At 41.9% G+C, this 15,947-nt stretch overlaps 1 protein-coding gene across 4 annotated transcripts in view; it reads left to right on the top strand.

Moving 5' to 3' along the window:
- The first annotated feature begins 822 nt into the window (after positions 1–822).
- LOC109882972 (calmodulin-regulated spectrin-associated protein 1-B) overlaps positions 823–15,947 on the top strand; it is a 102,794-nt gene continuing 87,669 nt past the window's right edge. For all 4 annotated transcript variants that reach the window (XR_004204982.1, XR_004204981.1, XM_031802755.1 and 1 more), the window contains exons 1-3: positions 823–959; positions 1,494–1,663; positions 12,616–12,878. Coding sequence is in view for 2 of the 4 variants with exons in the window: in XM_031802755.1 (XP_031658615.1) it covers positions 1,495–1,663; positions 12,616–12,878 (432 nt within the window). In the remaining 2 variants the exon portion in view is untranslated. The remainder of the gene's footprint in view (positions 960–1,493; positions 1,664–12,615; positions 12,879–15,947) is intronic.

Here is a 15,947-nt window from a genome sequence, read left to right as displayed (position 1 = left end):
CAATTTTCCTATGTTCTCATGTTCTGAGCAAGGAACTCAAACGTTAGCTTTTGTACATATTGCACTTTTACTTCTCCAACACTTTGTTTTTGCATTATTTAAACCAAATTGAACATGTTTCATTATTTATTTGAGGCTAAATTGATTTTTATTGATGTATTATATTAGGTTAAAATAAGTGTTCATTCAGTATTGTTGCAATTGTCATTATTGCAAATATAAGTTAACCTGTACAAGATGCCTAATAAATTACGTTGTTACAGGTGTCAAGCTTATGGGCATGTGGCAGCAGAGTGTAGGAGGGAGGTGTGAGAAGTGTGCAGAAGGGCAAATGACAAAGTCATGTGTAGCATTGGGGAAAGAAAAGGTATGGGTCAATTGTTGGGGTGCCCATGGAGCTGGGGATCTGAAATATCTGGTGCGAAAGAGACAGGTTGAGTTTTCCAGGGTTAGAGTAGTGTAGAAGTTGTCAGATGTTGAGGTAGTGAAGAAAGTAGAGGAAGATGGGTCAAGGTGAAGGGATCCTGAGAGGAGTGGTGTGAACAGAGAGGTAGGCCAACAAGTGATATATGCTTCAGTAAGAAGTACAGGGAAGTCGCAGAAAGGTTGTGGTGACAGGGTGTTTTTTGTTGTTGTTTTTTTACAAGTTTAGAGTGAGATGGTAGGGTATTTGTTGATTTATTTCCTTTGAATGTAAAAAAAAGAAGAAAAGTGCAACGTATAAAGGAGTTATACTCCAGGGTAGTAGGTGGCGGTAATGCAACATTTATTGGATGCCAACCGCCGTTAAACCTCATCTAAGAAGAACTGCACATTATATTGTCTTGCTGGTCAGTTGGTGGGGAGGACCAAACTGTAACTTTAGCTGTGGTGAAAGCGATGTTTTTTTTGTTCTTTAGATTTTAAGGATACGTCACTATTCGTCAAAGCTGGATTGTGGATCTCGTGCTCATTTAAAAGTAATATTTTATTGCTTTAAAATTAATCAACTGTACAATGACTGTAATTGATAACTAGCCAGTTAGCATAGCTAACTAATTTGGCTAAGGTTAGCCGTGTCATCTCTCAAATCGGCTTAGCGTTGCTGCTAGACTAGAAAACTAACTAAGCTCATTCATACACAGCCTGGCTGGTAGCTACATCTAGCTGGCTAACCAACTAACTTTAAGGGAATTTAATCAATTAACGTGCTATTTGTGTCGTTTTATTTTACAAGAATTATGAATCGAGACTATGGTTAGTTACGTTTGGTGGTTGACCATCCGCTATAATCTTGTTTTTCCAGAGGTGGGCGTTTCATTCATGCGCCACGATGCATTTATTTAGTTCATGTGCTAGTATAACTAACTAGTCATCTAGCGTTACTGTCTGTGATTGTATTTATACAGTACATTAGAATGCAGTTCCTTTGCTAGTAAATTAGCTAGTGCATACAGTTGACATTGGTAAATGCCATTGCTCTTTCTAACTAGTCTGTGGTTTGTCTGGTGCAGGATGGATTTAGACGTGTGTGCAGGCGGGAACAGTACCAAGGGAAAAGCTGATTCGGCTCATGCAGGTGAAGGAGGCGCTATGGCGACCGTGCCTCTGGAGCTCTATGACTCCGCTAGAGCGAAAATAGATGCAAATCTCCGCTGGCTGTTAGCCAAAGCTTACGGTATAGGTATGTGTTTTCTCTTGGGCGAGTGCTCGCAATCTTTTGTGTTTTGAATATTGAAACGCTACTGTTAGCTTTGGGACACATCGGGAGTCTGTCTATTGCTTGGACTCCCTGAGTTGTACTTCGTTTTTGTAGATGGCGACGGGAAAATAACCATGCCACAGTATAGCCGACTTTTTGTCAATAAAAGCATATATATATCCTCTAGGCAGTCCAATTTACCAGACAAAGTGAAATGTCTCCCTCTCTGTCAAATAAATATTCGAATCCAACTTTTGTCCAAACAGCACCACATTCCTGTGGTGTAAACGGTGGTAGATTTGTACACTGAACAAAAATATGAACGCAACATGTAAAGTGTTGGTCCCATGTTTCATGAGCTGAAATAAAAGATCCCAGAAATGTTCCACATGCACAAAAAGCTTATTTCACTCTAATTTTGTATACAAATTTGTTGACATCCTTGTTAGTGTGCATTTCTCCTTTGCCAAGATAATCCAACCACCTGACAGGTGTGGCATATCAATAAACTGGTTAAACAGCATGATCATTACACAGGTGCACTGGGGGAAGTAAAAGGCCACTCTAAAATGTGCAGTTTTGTCACACAACACAATGCCAAAGATATGGGGGAGTGTGCAATTGGCATGCTGACTGCAGGAATGTCCACCAGAGCTCTTGCCAGATTATTTTATGTTAAATTCTCTACCATAAACTGCCTCCAATATTGTTTTAGAAAATTTGCCAGTACGTCCAACCTACTGCAGACCAGGTATAAACACTTCATCTACGGGATCATCTGAGACCAGCCACCCGGACAGCTAATGAAACAGGGTTTGCAAAAGTGAATGATTTCTGCACAAACTGTCAAACCATCTCAAAGAAGCTCATCTGCGTGCTCGTTGACCTGACTGCAGTTTGGCGTCGTAACCGGCTTAAGTGAGCACGCTGGAGAAGTGTGCTCTTCTAGGATGAATCCCAGTTTCAACTGTACTGGGAAGATGGCATGTATGGCGTTGTGAACAGAGTACCCCATGGTGGGGTTTTGGTATGGGCAGGCATAAGCTACGGACAACAAACACAATTGCATTTTATTGATGGTGATTTAAATGCAGAGATACCGTGACGAGATCCTGAGGACCATTGTCGTGCCATTCATCCGCCGCCATCTCATGTTTCAGCATGACAATGCACGGCCCCATGTCGCAAGGATCTGTACACAATACCTGGATGCTGAAACTGTCCCAGTTCTTACATGGCCTGCATACTCACCCATTGAGCATGTTTTGGATGCTCTGGATTAGTGATGCACCGATATGACATTTTGGGCTGATAGCTGATATTTTCCTTGCCAAAAAAACGATACCAATAACCGATATTTAAAATTTTAGAATGCCTTTTAAGCATTCTAGTAGGAGGACCTGAGCCCTAGGACCATGCCTCAGGACTGACTACCTGGCATGATGACTCCTTGCTGTCCCAAGTCCACCTGGCTGTGCTGCTGCTCCAGTTTCAACTGTTCTGACCTGTTCACTGGATGTGCTACCTGTCCCAGACCTGCTGTTTTCAACTCTCTAGAGACTGCAACAGTGGTAGAGATACTCTTAATGATCGGCTATGAAAAGCCAACTGACATTTACTCCTGAGGTGCTGACTTGCTGCACCCTTGACATCTACTGTGATTATTATTATTTGACCATGCTGGTCATTTATGAACATTTGAACATCTTGGCCATGTTCTGTTATAATCTCCACCCGTCACAGCCAGAAGAGGACTGGCCACCCCTCATAGCCTGGTTCCTCTCTAGGTTTCTTCCTAGGTTTTGGCCTTTCTAGGGAGTTTTTCCTAGCCACCTTGCTTCTACACCTGCATTGCTTGCTGTTTGGGGTTTTAGTCTGGGTTTCTGTACAGCACTTTGAGATATCAGCTGATGGCCGCCTTTCGTTCCAGTTCTCTGCTGCCTGTGACTGGAACGAATTGCATTCGTCACAATTGCTTTTATCTCCCTCACCAACTTCAAACATCTGCTATCTGAGCAGTTAACCGATCGCTGCAGCTGTACATAGTCTATCGGTAAATAGCCCACCCATTTTTACCTACCTCATTCCCATACTATTTTTATTTATTTACTTTTCTGCTCTTTTGCACACCAATATCTCTACCTGTACATGACCATCTGATCATTTATCACTCCAGTGTTATTAATCTGCAAAATTGTAATTATTCGCCTACCTCCTCATGCCTTTTGCACACAATGTATATAGACTCCCCTTTTTTTTTCTCTACTGTGTTATTGACTTGTTAATTGTTTACTCCATGTGTAACTCTGTTGTCTGTTCACACTGCTATGCTTTATCTTGGCCAGGTCGCAGTTGCAAATGAGAACTTGTTCTCAACTAGCCTACCTGGTTAAATAAAGGTTAAATAAAAAAATAAAAATAAAACATGTACGAAGGGCTATATAAATACATTTGATTATTACAGTTAAATAGGTACCACACACACACATGGGCGCAGCGGTCTAAGGCACTGCAACTCAGTGCAAGAGGCGTGCGTCACTACAGTCCCTCGTTCGAATCCAGGCTGTGTCACTTCTGGCCGTGATTGGGAGGTCCATAGGGCCCAGCATCGTCCGGGGTAGGCCGTCATTGTAAATAAGAATTTATTCTTAACTGACTTGGCTAATTAAATTAAGGTTACACACCAAACTGAACAAAAAGTTATTTTGTTGACATTTACGTATTTTATTTATTTCAACTTTATTTAACCAGGTAGGCCAGTTGAGAAGAAGTGCTCATTTACAACTGCGACCTGGCCAAGATAAAGCAAAGCAGTGCAACACAAACAACAGAGTTACACATGGAATAAACAAACATACAGTCAATAACACAATAGAAAAAGTATATATACAGTGTGTGCAAATGAGGTAAGATAAGGGAGGTAAGGCAAAAATAGGTCATAGTGGCAAAATAATTACAATTTAGCAATTAAACACTGGAGTGATAGATGTGCAGAAGATGAATGTGCAAGTAGAGATACTGGGGTGCAAAGGAGCAAAATAAATAAATAAAATACAGTAGGGGATGGGGTAGTTGGATTGGCTATTTACAGATGGCCTATGTACAGGTGCAGTGATCTGTGAGCTGCTCTGACAGCTGGTGCTTAAAGTTAGTGAGGAAGATGAGTCTCCAGCTTCAGTGATTTTTGCAATTCGTTCCAGTCATTGGCAGCAGAGAACTGGAAGGAACGGCAGCCAAAGGAGGAATTTGCTTTTGGGGTGACCAGTGAAATATAACTGCTGGAGCGCGTGCTACGGGTGGATGCTGCTATGGTGACCAGTGAGCTGAGATAAGGCGGGGCTTTACCTAGAAAATACTTATAGATGACCTGGAGCCAGTGGGTTTGGCGACGAATATGAAGTGAGGGCCAGCCAACGAGAGCATACAGGTCGCAGTGGTGGGTAGTGTATGGGGCTTTGGTGACAGAATGAATGGCACTGTGATGGACTGCATCCAATTTGCTGAGTAGAGTGTTGGAGGCTATTTTGTAAATGACATCGCCGAAGTCGAGGATCGGTAGGATAATCAGTTTTACAAGGGTATGTTTGGCAGCATGAGTGAAGGATGCTTTGTTGCGAAATAGGAAGCCGACTCTAGATTTAATTTTGGATTGGAGATGCTTAATGTGAGTCTGGAAGGAGAGTTTACAGTCTAACCAGACACCTAGGTATTTGTAGTTGTCCACATATTCTAAGTCAGAACCGTCCAAAGTAATGATGCTGGACGGGTGGGCAGGTGCTTGTAGCGATCGGTTGAAGAGCATGCATTTAGTTTTACTTGCATTTGAGAGCAGTTGGAGGCCACGGAAGGAGAGTTGAATGGCGTTGAAGCTCGTCTGGAGGTTAGTTAACCTGTCTGGCACCAGTGGGACGGTAGCATCCCACCTGACCAACATCCAGTGAAAGTGCAGGGCTCCAAATTCATAATTAAAATTCCTCAAACACACAAGTATTAAACACGATTTTCAACATAAACTTCTTGTTAATCCAGCCACAGTGTCTTACGGTTTTACGGCAAAAGCACACCGTGCGATTATGTTAGCTCAGCGCCTAGCAGCAGAAAACCATACAGCCATTTTCCAACCAAGGAGAGGTGTCACAAGTCAGAAATAGAGTTAAAATGAATCACTTACCTTTGATCTTCATCTGATTGCACTCACATGTCTTCATGTTAGACAATACATGTTTGTTTTGTTCGATAAAGTTCATCTTTATGTCCAAATACCTCCTTTTTGTTCGCGTTTTTAGTCCAATAATCCAAATGCAGGAGGCGTGGGCACTAAGTCCAGACGAAAAGTAAAAAAAAGTTCCATTACAGTTTGTAGAAACATGTCAAACGATGTATAGAATCAATCTTTAGGATGTTTTTATCATAAATCTTCAATAATATTCCAACCGGACAATTCCTTTGTCTTTAGAAATTAAAGGGAACTGAGCTCGTGCGTGACTAAACTAAATGCTTTCTTCCAGACCACTGGTTCAAACAGCTCTTATTCGCTCCCCTTTCACAGTAGAAGCCTGAAACAACATTCTAAAGACTGTTGACATCTAGTGGAAGCCTTAAGAAGTGCAATCTGACCCCATTTACACTGTATATTGGATAGGCTATCACTTGAAAAACTACAAACCTCAGATTTCCCACTTCCTGGTTGGGTTTTTCTCAGGTTTTCACCTGCCATATGAGTTCTGTTATACTCAGACATCATTCAAACAGTTTTAGAAACTTCAGAGTGTTCTATCCAAATATACTAATAATATGCATATCCTAGCCTCTGGGCCAGAGTAGCAGGCAGTTTACTATGGGCACGCTTTTCATCCGGACGTGAAAATACTGCCCCCTTCCCCAAAGAAGTGAACACAGTGTCCAAAGAAGGGTCAGAAGTATACAGGATGGTATCGTCTGCGTAGAGGTGGATCAGAGAATCACCAGCAGCAAGAGCGACATCATTGATGTATACAGAGAAAATAGTCGGCCCAAGAATTTAACCCTATGTCACCCCCATAGAGACTGCCAGAGGTCCGGACAACAGGCCCTCCGATTTGACACACTGAACTCTATCAGAGAAGTAGTTGGAGAACCAGTCGAGGCAGTCATTTGAGAAACCAAGGCTGTTTAGTCTGCTTATAAGAATATGGTGATTGACAGAGTCGAAAGCCTTGGCCAGGTCTATGAATACAGCTGCACAGTATTGTCTCTTATCGATGGAGGTTATGATATCGTTTAGGACCTTGAGTGTGGCTGAGGTGCACCCTTGACCAGCTCGGAAACCAGATTGTATAGCGGAGAAGGTGTGGTGGGATTTGACACGGTCAGTGATCGGTTTGTTAACTTGGCTTTCGAAGACCTTGGAAAGGCAGGGCAGGATAGATATTGGTCTGTAGCAGTTTGGGTCAGAGTGTCTCCCCTTTGAAGAGGGGGATGACCGCGGCAGCTTTCCAATCTTTGGGGATCTCAGACGATACGAAAGAGGTTGAACAGGCTAATAATAGTGGTTGCAACAATTTCGGCTGATCATTTTAGAAAGAGAGGGTCCAGATTGTCTAGCCCAGCTGATTTGTATGGGTCCAGATTTTCCAGCTCTTTCAGAACATCAGCTGAACGGATTTGGGAGAAGGAGAAATGGGGCAGGCTTGGGCGAGTTGCTGTGGGGGGTGCAGTGCTGTTGACCGCCGTAGAAAAATGCTTATTGAAATTCTCAATTATGGTGGATTTATCAGTGGTGACAGTGTTTCCTATCTTGTGGGCAGCTGGGAGGAGGTGTTCTTATTCTCCATGGACTTTACAGTGTCCCAGAACTTTTTTGAGTTAGCGTTGCAGGAAGCAAATTTCTGCTTGAAAAAGCTAGCCTTGGCTTTTCTAACTGCCTGTGTATAATGGTTTCTAGCTTCCCTGAACAGCTGCATATCACGGGGGCTGTTCGATGCTAATGCAGAACGCCATAGGATGTTTTTGTGTTGGTTAAGGGCAGTCAGGTCTGGGGAGAACCAAGGGCTATATCTGTTCCTGGTTCTAAATTTCTTGAATGGGGCATGTTTATTTAAGATGGTTAGGAAGGCATTTAGAAAAAAAAATATCCAGGCATCCTCTACTGACGGGATAAGATCAATATCCTTCCAGGATACCCCGGCCAGGTCGATTAGAAAGGCCTGCTCGCTGAAGTGTTTCAGGGAGCGTTTGACAGTGATGAGTGGAGGTTGTTTGACCGCTGACCCATTACGGATGCAGGCAATGAGGCAGTGATCGCTGAGATCTTGGTTGAAGACAGCAGAGATGTATTTAGCCCGTGTTTAAGGCTTTCGGGAGGTACCTGGTAGTTTCATTGATCATTTTGTGAGATATATATATATATATATATATATATATATATATATATATATATATATATATATATATATATATATATATATGAATATATGTGTGTGTATAAAGCTATACATTACTGTTCAAAAGTTTGTTGTCACTTAGAAATGTCCTTGTTTTTGAAAGAAAATGACATTTTTTGTCAATTTAAAATAATATCAAATTGATCAGAAATACAATGTTGACATGAATGTTGTAAATGACTATTGTAGCTGGAAATGGCAGATTATCAGCAACCATCACTCCTCTGTTCCAATGGCACATTGTGTTAGCTAATGCAAGTTTATAATTTTTAAAGGCTAATTGATCATTAGAAAAGCCTTTGCATTAGAAAAGCCTTTGCAATTATGTTAGCACAGCTGAAAACTGTTGTCCTGATTAAAGAAGCAATACAGTGCCTTGCGAAAGTATTCGGCCCCCTTGAACTTTGCGACCTTTTGCCACATTTCAGGCTTCAAAGATAAAGATATAAAACTGTATTTTTTTTGTGAATAATCAACAACAAGTGGGACACAATCATGAAGTGGAACGACATTGGATATTTAAAACTTTTTTAACAAATCAAAAAACGGAAAAATTGGGCGTGCAAAATTATTCAGCCCCCTTAAGTTAATACTTTGTAGCGCCACCTTTTGCTGCGATTACAGCTGTAAGTCTCTTGGGGTATGTCTCTATCAGTTTTGCACATCGAGAGACTGACATTTTTTCCCATTCCTCCTTGCAAAACAGCTCGAGCTCAGTGAGGTTGGATGGAGAGCATTTGTGAACAGCAGTTTTCATTTCTTTCCACAGACTCTCGATTGGATTCAGGTCTGCACTTTGACTTGGCCATTCTAACACCTGGATATGTTTATTTTTGAACCATTCCATTGTAGATTTTGCTTTATGTTTTGGATCATTGTCTTGTTGGAAGACAAATCTCCGTCCCAGTCTCAGGTCTTTTGCAGACTCCATCAGGTTTTCTTCCAGAATGGTCCTGTATTTGGCTCCATCCATCTTCCCATCAATTTTAACCATCTTCCCTGTCCCTGCTGAAGAAAAGCAGGCCCAAACCATGATGCTGCCGCCACCATGTTTGACAGTGGGGATGGTGTGTTCAGGGTGATGAGCTGTGTTGCTTTTACGCCAAACATTACGTTTTGCATTGTTGCCAAAAAGTTCCATTTTGGTTTCATCTGACCAGAGCACCTTCTTCCACATGTTTGGTGTGTCTCCCAGGTGGCTTGTGGCAAACTTTAACGACACTTTTTATGGATATCTTTAAGAAATGGCTTTCTTCTTGCCACTCTTCCATAAAGGCCAGATTTGTGCAATATACGACTGATTGTTGTCCTATGGACAGAGTCTCCCACCTCAGCTGTAGATCTCTGCAGTTCATCCAGAGTGATCATGGGCCTCTTGGCTGCATCTCTGATCAGTCTTCTCCTTGTATGAGCTGAAAGTTTAGAGGGACGGCCAGGTCTTGGTAGATTTGCAGTGGTCTGATACTCCTTCCATTTCAATATTATCGCTTGCACAGTGCTCCTTGGGATGTTTAAAGCTTGGGAAATCTTTTTGTATCCAAATCCGGCTTTAAACTTCTTCACAACAGTATCTCGGACCTGCCTGGTGTGTTCCTTGTTCTTCATGATGCTCTCTGCGCTTTTAACGGACCTCTGAGACTATCACAGTGCAGGTGCATTTATACGGAGACTTGATTACACACAGGTGGATTGTATTTATCATCATTAGTCATTTAGGTCAACATTGGATCATTCAGAGATCCTCACTGAACTTCTGGAGAGAGTTTGCTGCACTGAAAGTAAAGGGGCTGAATAATTTTGCACGCCCAATTTTTCTGTTTTTGAATTGTTAAAAAAGTTTGAAATATCCAATAAATGTCGTTCCACTTCATGATTGTGTCCCACTTGTTGTTGATTCTTCACAAAAAAATACAGTTTTATATCTTTATGTTTGAAGCCTGAAATGTGGCAAAAGGTCGCAAAGTTCAAGGGGGCCGAATACTTTCGCAAGGCACTGTAAATCTGGCCTTCTTTAGAGTAGTTGAGTATCTGGAGCATCAGTATTTGTGGGTTCGATTACAGGCTCAAAATAGCCAGAAACAAAGTACTTTCTTCTGAGACCTGTCAGTCTATTCTTGTTCTGAGAAATGAAGGCTATTCCATGCAAGAAATTGCCTAGAAACTGGAGATATCGTACAACAGAACAGAGTAAACTGGCTCTAACCAGAATAGAAAGAGGAGTGGGAGGCCCCAGTGCACAACTGAGCAAGAGGGCAAGTACCTACAGTTGAAGTTGGAAGTTTACATACACTTAGGTTGGAGTCATTAACACATATTGAACACAGTATATTCCGTCTTAAATTGTATCATTTTAGGCTATCTAACGTTGGATTAGGAAAGTTGTTTGAAATGTTTGGACCACGTTTACAGGTAACTTATTAGATACTTTGTAGTCATGTTGGGCGAGTTGGAACCGGTGTATTTCTGAATCAAACGCACCAAATAAATGGACATTTTGGGGATATAAAGAAGGGATTTATCGAACAAAAGGACCATGTGATTGTGATGTTTTTGGGACATTTTTGGAGTGCCAACAGAAGAAGATCTTCAAAGGTAAGGAATAAATTATATCTTTATTTCTTTTTTTTATTTTTTATTTAATTTTTTGTGTCGCACCTGCCTGGTTGAAATATGTTTTTCATGTGTTGGTATGCGGGGCGCTGTCCTCAGATAATCGCATGGTTTGCTTTCGCCGTAAATCTTTTTTGAAATCTGACACGGCGGCTGGATTTACAACAACCGACTTGTTGCTTTATTTTGATATATTGCACTTGTGATTTTATGAAAGTTAAATATTTATAGTAATTTAATTTGAATTTGGAGCTCTGCAATTTCACCAGATGTTGTCAAGGTTGGGACGCTAGCGTCGCACTGAAGTTAACAAACTATAGTTTTAACAAGTCGGTTAGGACCTCTGCTTTGTGCATGACACAAGTCATTTTTCCAACAATTGTTCACAGCCAGATTATTTCACTGTATCGCAATTCCAGTGGGTCAGAAGTTTACATACACAAAGTTGACTGTGCCTTTAAACAGTTTGGAAAATTCCAGAAAATCATGTCATGACTTTAGAAGCTTCTGATAAGCTAATTGACAACATTTGAGTCATTTGGAGGTGTACCTGTGAATGTATTTCAAGGCCTACCTTCAAACTCAGTGCCTCTTTGCTTGACATCATGGGAAAATCAAATGAAATCAGCCAAGACTTCAGAAAAACATTGTAGACCTCCACAAGTCTGGTTCATCCTTGGGAGCAATTTCCAAACGCCTGAAGGTATCACGTTCATCTGTACAAACAGTAGAACACAAGTATAAACACCATGAGACCACACAGCCGTCATCCCGCTCAGGAAGGAGACGCGTTCTGTCTCCTAGAGATGAATGTACTTTGGTGCGAAAAGTGCAAGTCAATCTCAGAACAACAGCAAAAGACCTTGTGAAGATGCTGGAGGAAACAGGTACAAAAGTATCAATATCCACAGTAAAACGAGTCCTATATCGACATAAACTGAAAGGCCGTTCAGCAAGGAAGAAGCCACTGCTCCAAAACCGCCATAAAATAGCCAGACTACGGTTTGCAACTACACATGGAGGCAAAGATCGACAAAGATGTCCTCTGGCCTGATGAAACAAAAATAGAACTGTTTGGCCATAATGACCACCGTTATGTTTGGAGGACAAAGAGGGATGCTTGCAAGCCAAAGAATACCATCCCAACCGTGAAGCACGTGGGTGGCAGCACCATGTTGTGGGGGTGCTTTGCTGCAGGAGGGACTGGTGCCCGTCACAAAATAGATGGCAACATGAGGGAGGAAAATGATGTGCATATATTGAAGCAACATCTCAAGACCGCAGTCAGGAAGTTAAAGCTTGGTCACAGATGGGTCTTCCAAATGGACAATGACCACAAGCATACTTCCAAAGTTGTGGCAAAATGGCTTTAGGACAACAAAGTCAAGGTATTGGAGTGGCCATCACAAAGCCCTGACCTCAATCCTATAGAAAATGTAGAAAAAGCGTGTGTGAGCAAGGAGACCTACAAACCTGACTCAGTTACACCAGCTCTGTCAGGAGGAATGGTCCAAAACTTCACCCAACTTATTGTGGGAAAGGCTACCCATAACGTTTGACCCAAGTTAAACAATGTAAAGGTAATGCTACCAAATACTAATTGAGAGTATGTAAACTTCTGACCCACTGGGAATGTGATGAAAGAAATAGAAGCTGTTATAAATCATTCTCTCCTATTTTAATGACATTTCACATTCTTAACATAAAGTGGTGATCCTAACTGACATGGGAATTTGTAATAGAATTAAATGTCAGGAGTTGTGAAAAACTGAGTTTAAATATAGGTGTATGTAAACTTCCAACTGTATCTAACAACTATTTTAATTTAAGTTGACTATCTCTTTTTTTTCTCTCTCCACCTCCCTCTCTGCATCTCTCTCTCTTCATCTTCCCCTCCTCCAGACCACATCCCAGAAGATCTATGTGACCCCTTCTACACGGACCAGTATGAGCAGGAGCACATCAAGCCGCCCGTCATCAGACTGCTGCTGTCCGGGGAGCTGTACTGCCGTGTCTGCGGCCTCATCCTGAAGGGCGAGCAGGCCTCAGCGCTCCAGTCCCACCTGTCCGTCATCCAGGCCCTCTCCCGGAAAGGCATCTACGTCCTGGAGAGTGACAACAACCCAGTCTCTGACGGTGACCTGGACTGTAGCCCCATCAAGATGGTGAGTAGAACGTACTGAGCTGGATAGAGAGTTGTAGTTGGGGATTATGGGTTTGAGGTTTAGGACTGGGACACTTGGTGTGGGAGGGTGTGTCTGCATCCATATTTGGTTCTGGCTTTTGAAGTTGTTTAATTTATCTCCCCCACAGTTTTATTGATACAAATGAAGTAACCCTAATAAAATGTTTGTATACCAGATAGGAGATAGGAAATATCAAGCACTCTGTTTTTGTACTTTTAGTGCAGCAGCTATGCATGGTGGTGTTTACAACAGTAAATGTGGTGCTACAGTGACAGTATTGTAAATCCTGTCAGCAGTAGGGGAACGATTGGGAAAGGAAGGCCATCTATCTGCCTTGACCCTGCTTCTGGCCAAATTAGCAGCACAGCCACCAGCACTGTGTGTGTTAGTAAGAATTGTAACACATCGTGTACGTGTGTTTTCTGTTTTACTATACTTTAGGGGTGTAACCCGGGTTTGGTACATATTGCGTTTTTTGAGTCATGTTTCGGGTACATCGGGAAAATGAATTGCCAAAAGTTACCTCTTTTAAGGATTTTTTTTTTGGGTACCATCTTTGAAATGCAAGAGAGGCCATAATGTAATATTCCAGCCCAGGCGTAATTTAGATATGGACACTAGATGGCAGCAGTGTATGTGCAATTGTTTTTGACTGATCCAATGAACCATTGCATTTATGTTCAAAATGTTGTATCAAGACCGCCCAAATGTGCCTAATTAGTTTATTAATAACTTTTTTACTTTTTAAGTTCATAACTGTCCACTCTTCTCATACAATAGCATGGTATTCTTTCACTGTACTAGCTATTGTAAATTGGACAGTGCAGTTAGATTGACATGAATTTAAGCTTTCTGCCAATATCAGATATGTTTATGTCCTGGGAAATGTTCTTGTTACTTTAAACCCCATGCTAATCACATTAGAGCACATTAGCTCAACCGTCCCATGGGTGGGACACCGATCTGTAGAGATCCATAATTAATTCCAAAGTGTTGGTATTCCTGATTCCATATATGATCATGAGTCATATGATGCCTGATGAGAGCACAATCAGGAATACCAACACATTGTGAAATGGTTTGTCGAGATTGGTGTGGAAGAACTTGACTGGCCTGCACAGAGCCATGACCTCAACCCCATTGAACACCTTTGGGATGAATTGGAACACCGACTGCGGCTGTTATAGGAGCAAAGGGGGGACCAACTCCATATAAATGTCCATGATTTTGTAATGAGATGTTCGACGAGAAGGTGTCCACATACTTCTGGCCGTGTGTGTGTGTGTGTGTGTGTGTGTGTGTGTGTGTGTGTGTGTGTGTGTGTGTGTGTGTGTGTGTGTGTGTGTGTGTGTGTGTGTGTGTGTGTAAGAATAGTGAATACATCAAAAAATGAAATAACACATGTGGTATCATATAATAACAAAAAAAAGTGTTTCTCAAATCAAAATATATTTTATGTTTGAGATTCTTCAACGTAGCCACCCTTTGCCTTGATGACAGCTTTGCACACTATTCTCTCAACCAGCTTCACCTGGAATTCTTTTTCAACCGTCTTGAAGGAGTTCCCACATGCTGAGCACTTGTTGGCTGCTTTTCCTTCGATCTGCGGTCCAACTCATTCCAAACCATCTCAATTGGGTTGAGGTCAGGGGATTGTGGAGGCCAGGTCATCTGATCAGCACTCCATCACTCTCCTTCTTGGTCAAATAGCCCGGAGGTGTGTTGGGTCATTGTCCTGTTGAAAAACAAATGATAGTCCCAATATGCGCAAACCAGGGGGGATGGTGTATCACTGCAGAATGCTGTGGTAGCCATGCTGGTTAAGTGTGCCTTGAATTCTAAATAAATCACAGACAGTGTCACCAGCAAAGCATCCCACACCATCACACCATCTCCTCAATGCATCACAGTGGGAACCACACATGCTTGGCGGTTGGAACCCGAAATCTCAAAGGACATATTTCCACCGGTTTAATGTCCATTGCTCGTGTTTCTTGGCCCAAGCAAGTCTCTTCTTATTATTGTTGTCCTTCAGTAGTGGTGTCTTTGCTACAATTTGACCATGAAAGCCTGATTTACAGTCTCCTCTGAACAGTTGATGTTGAGATGTGTCTGTTACTTGAACTCTGTGAAGCATTTATTTGGGCGGTTGGTAACTCTAATGAACTTATCCTCTGCAGCAGAGGTAACTCTGGGTCTTCCTTTCCTGTGGCGGTCCTCATGAGAGCCAGTTTCATCATAGTGCTTGATGGTTTTTGCGACTGCACTTGAAGAAACTTTCAAAGTTCATGAAATTTCCTGGATTGACTGACCTTCATGTTTTAAGGTAATGATAGACTGTCATTTCTCTTTGCTTATTTGAGCTGTTTTTGCCATAATATGGACTTGGTCTTTTACCAAATAGGGCTATCTTCTATATACCACCTCTACCTTGTCACAACACAACTGATTGGTTCAAATGTATTAAGAAGGAAAGAAATTCCACAAATGAACTTTTAACAAGGCACACGTGTTAATTGAAATGCATTTCAGGTGTGTCATGTATTTCTAGGAGTGGTGGGTGTAGAGTCAGGCGCAGAGAGCAAACTTCCAAAGAAATGTGTTTATTGCGCATAGTCTAGCCAAACAAAAAGGCAATGCCCATAGAACACGTATGTCTCCAAAACACGGAAAGAACATAATACGCAGGCGAAAAAAACAACAGCACCACTGACAGTAAGGATAAGCCCGCACAACAGCAAGCGGGCACTAGAAGTTTAAATAGACCACATAATGAACCAAAAGGTGAAAACAATCAAGACAAAACAAACAGAAAGGAAAAATGGATCGGTGGCAGCTAGTAGACCGGTGACGGCGACCGCCAAGCACCGCCCGAACAGGGAGAGGAGCCACCTTTCGTGGAAGTCGTGACAAGGTGACCACCTCATGAAACTGGTTGAGAGAATGCCAAGAGTGTACAAAGCTGTCAGCAAGGCAAAGGGTGGCTACTTTTAAGAATCTAAAATTTATTTTGGTTTACTACATGAAACCATATGTATTATTTCATAG

Source organism: Oncorhynchus kisutch, linkage group LG23 (genome assembly GCF_002021735.2).
Source record: "Oncorhynchus kisutch isolate 150728-3 linkage group LG23, Okis_V2, whole genome shotgun sequence".
In the NCBI taxonomy this organism is placed as follows: Eukaryota; Metazoa; Chordata; class Actinopteri; order Salmoniformes; family Salmonidae; genus Oncorhynchus; species Oncorhynchus kisutch.
This window is presented reverse-complemented; position numbering and strand designations above follow the sequence as displayed.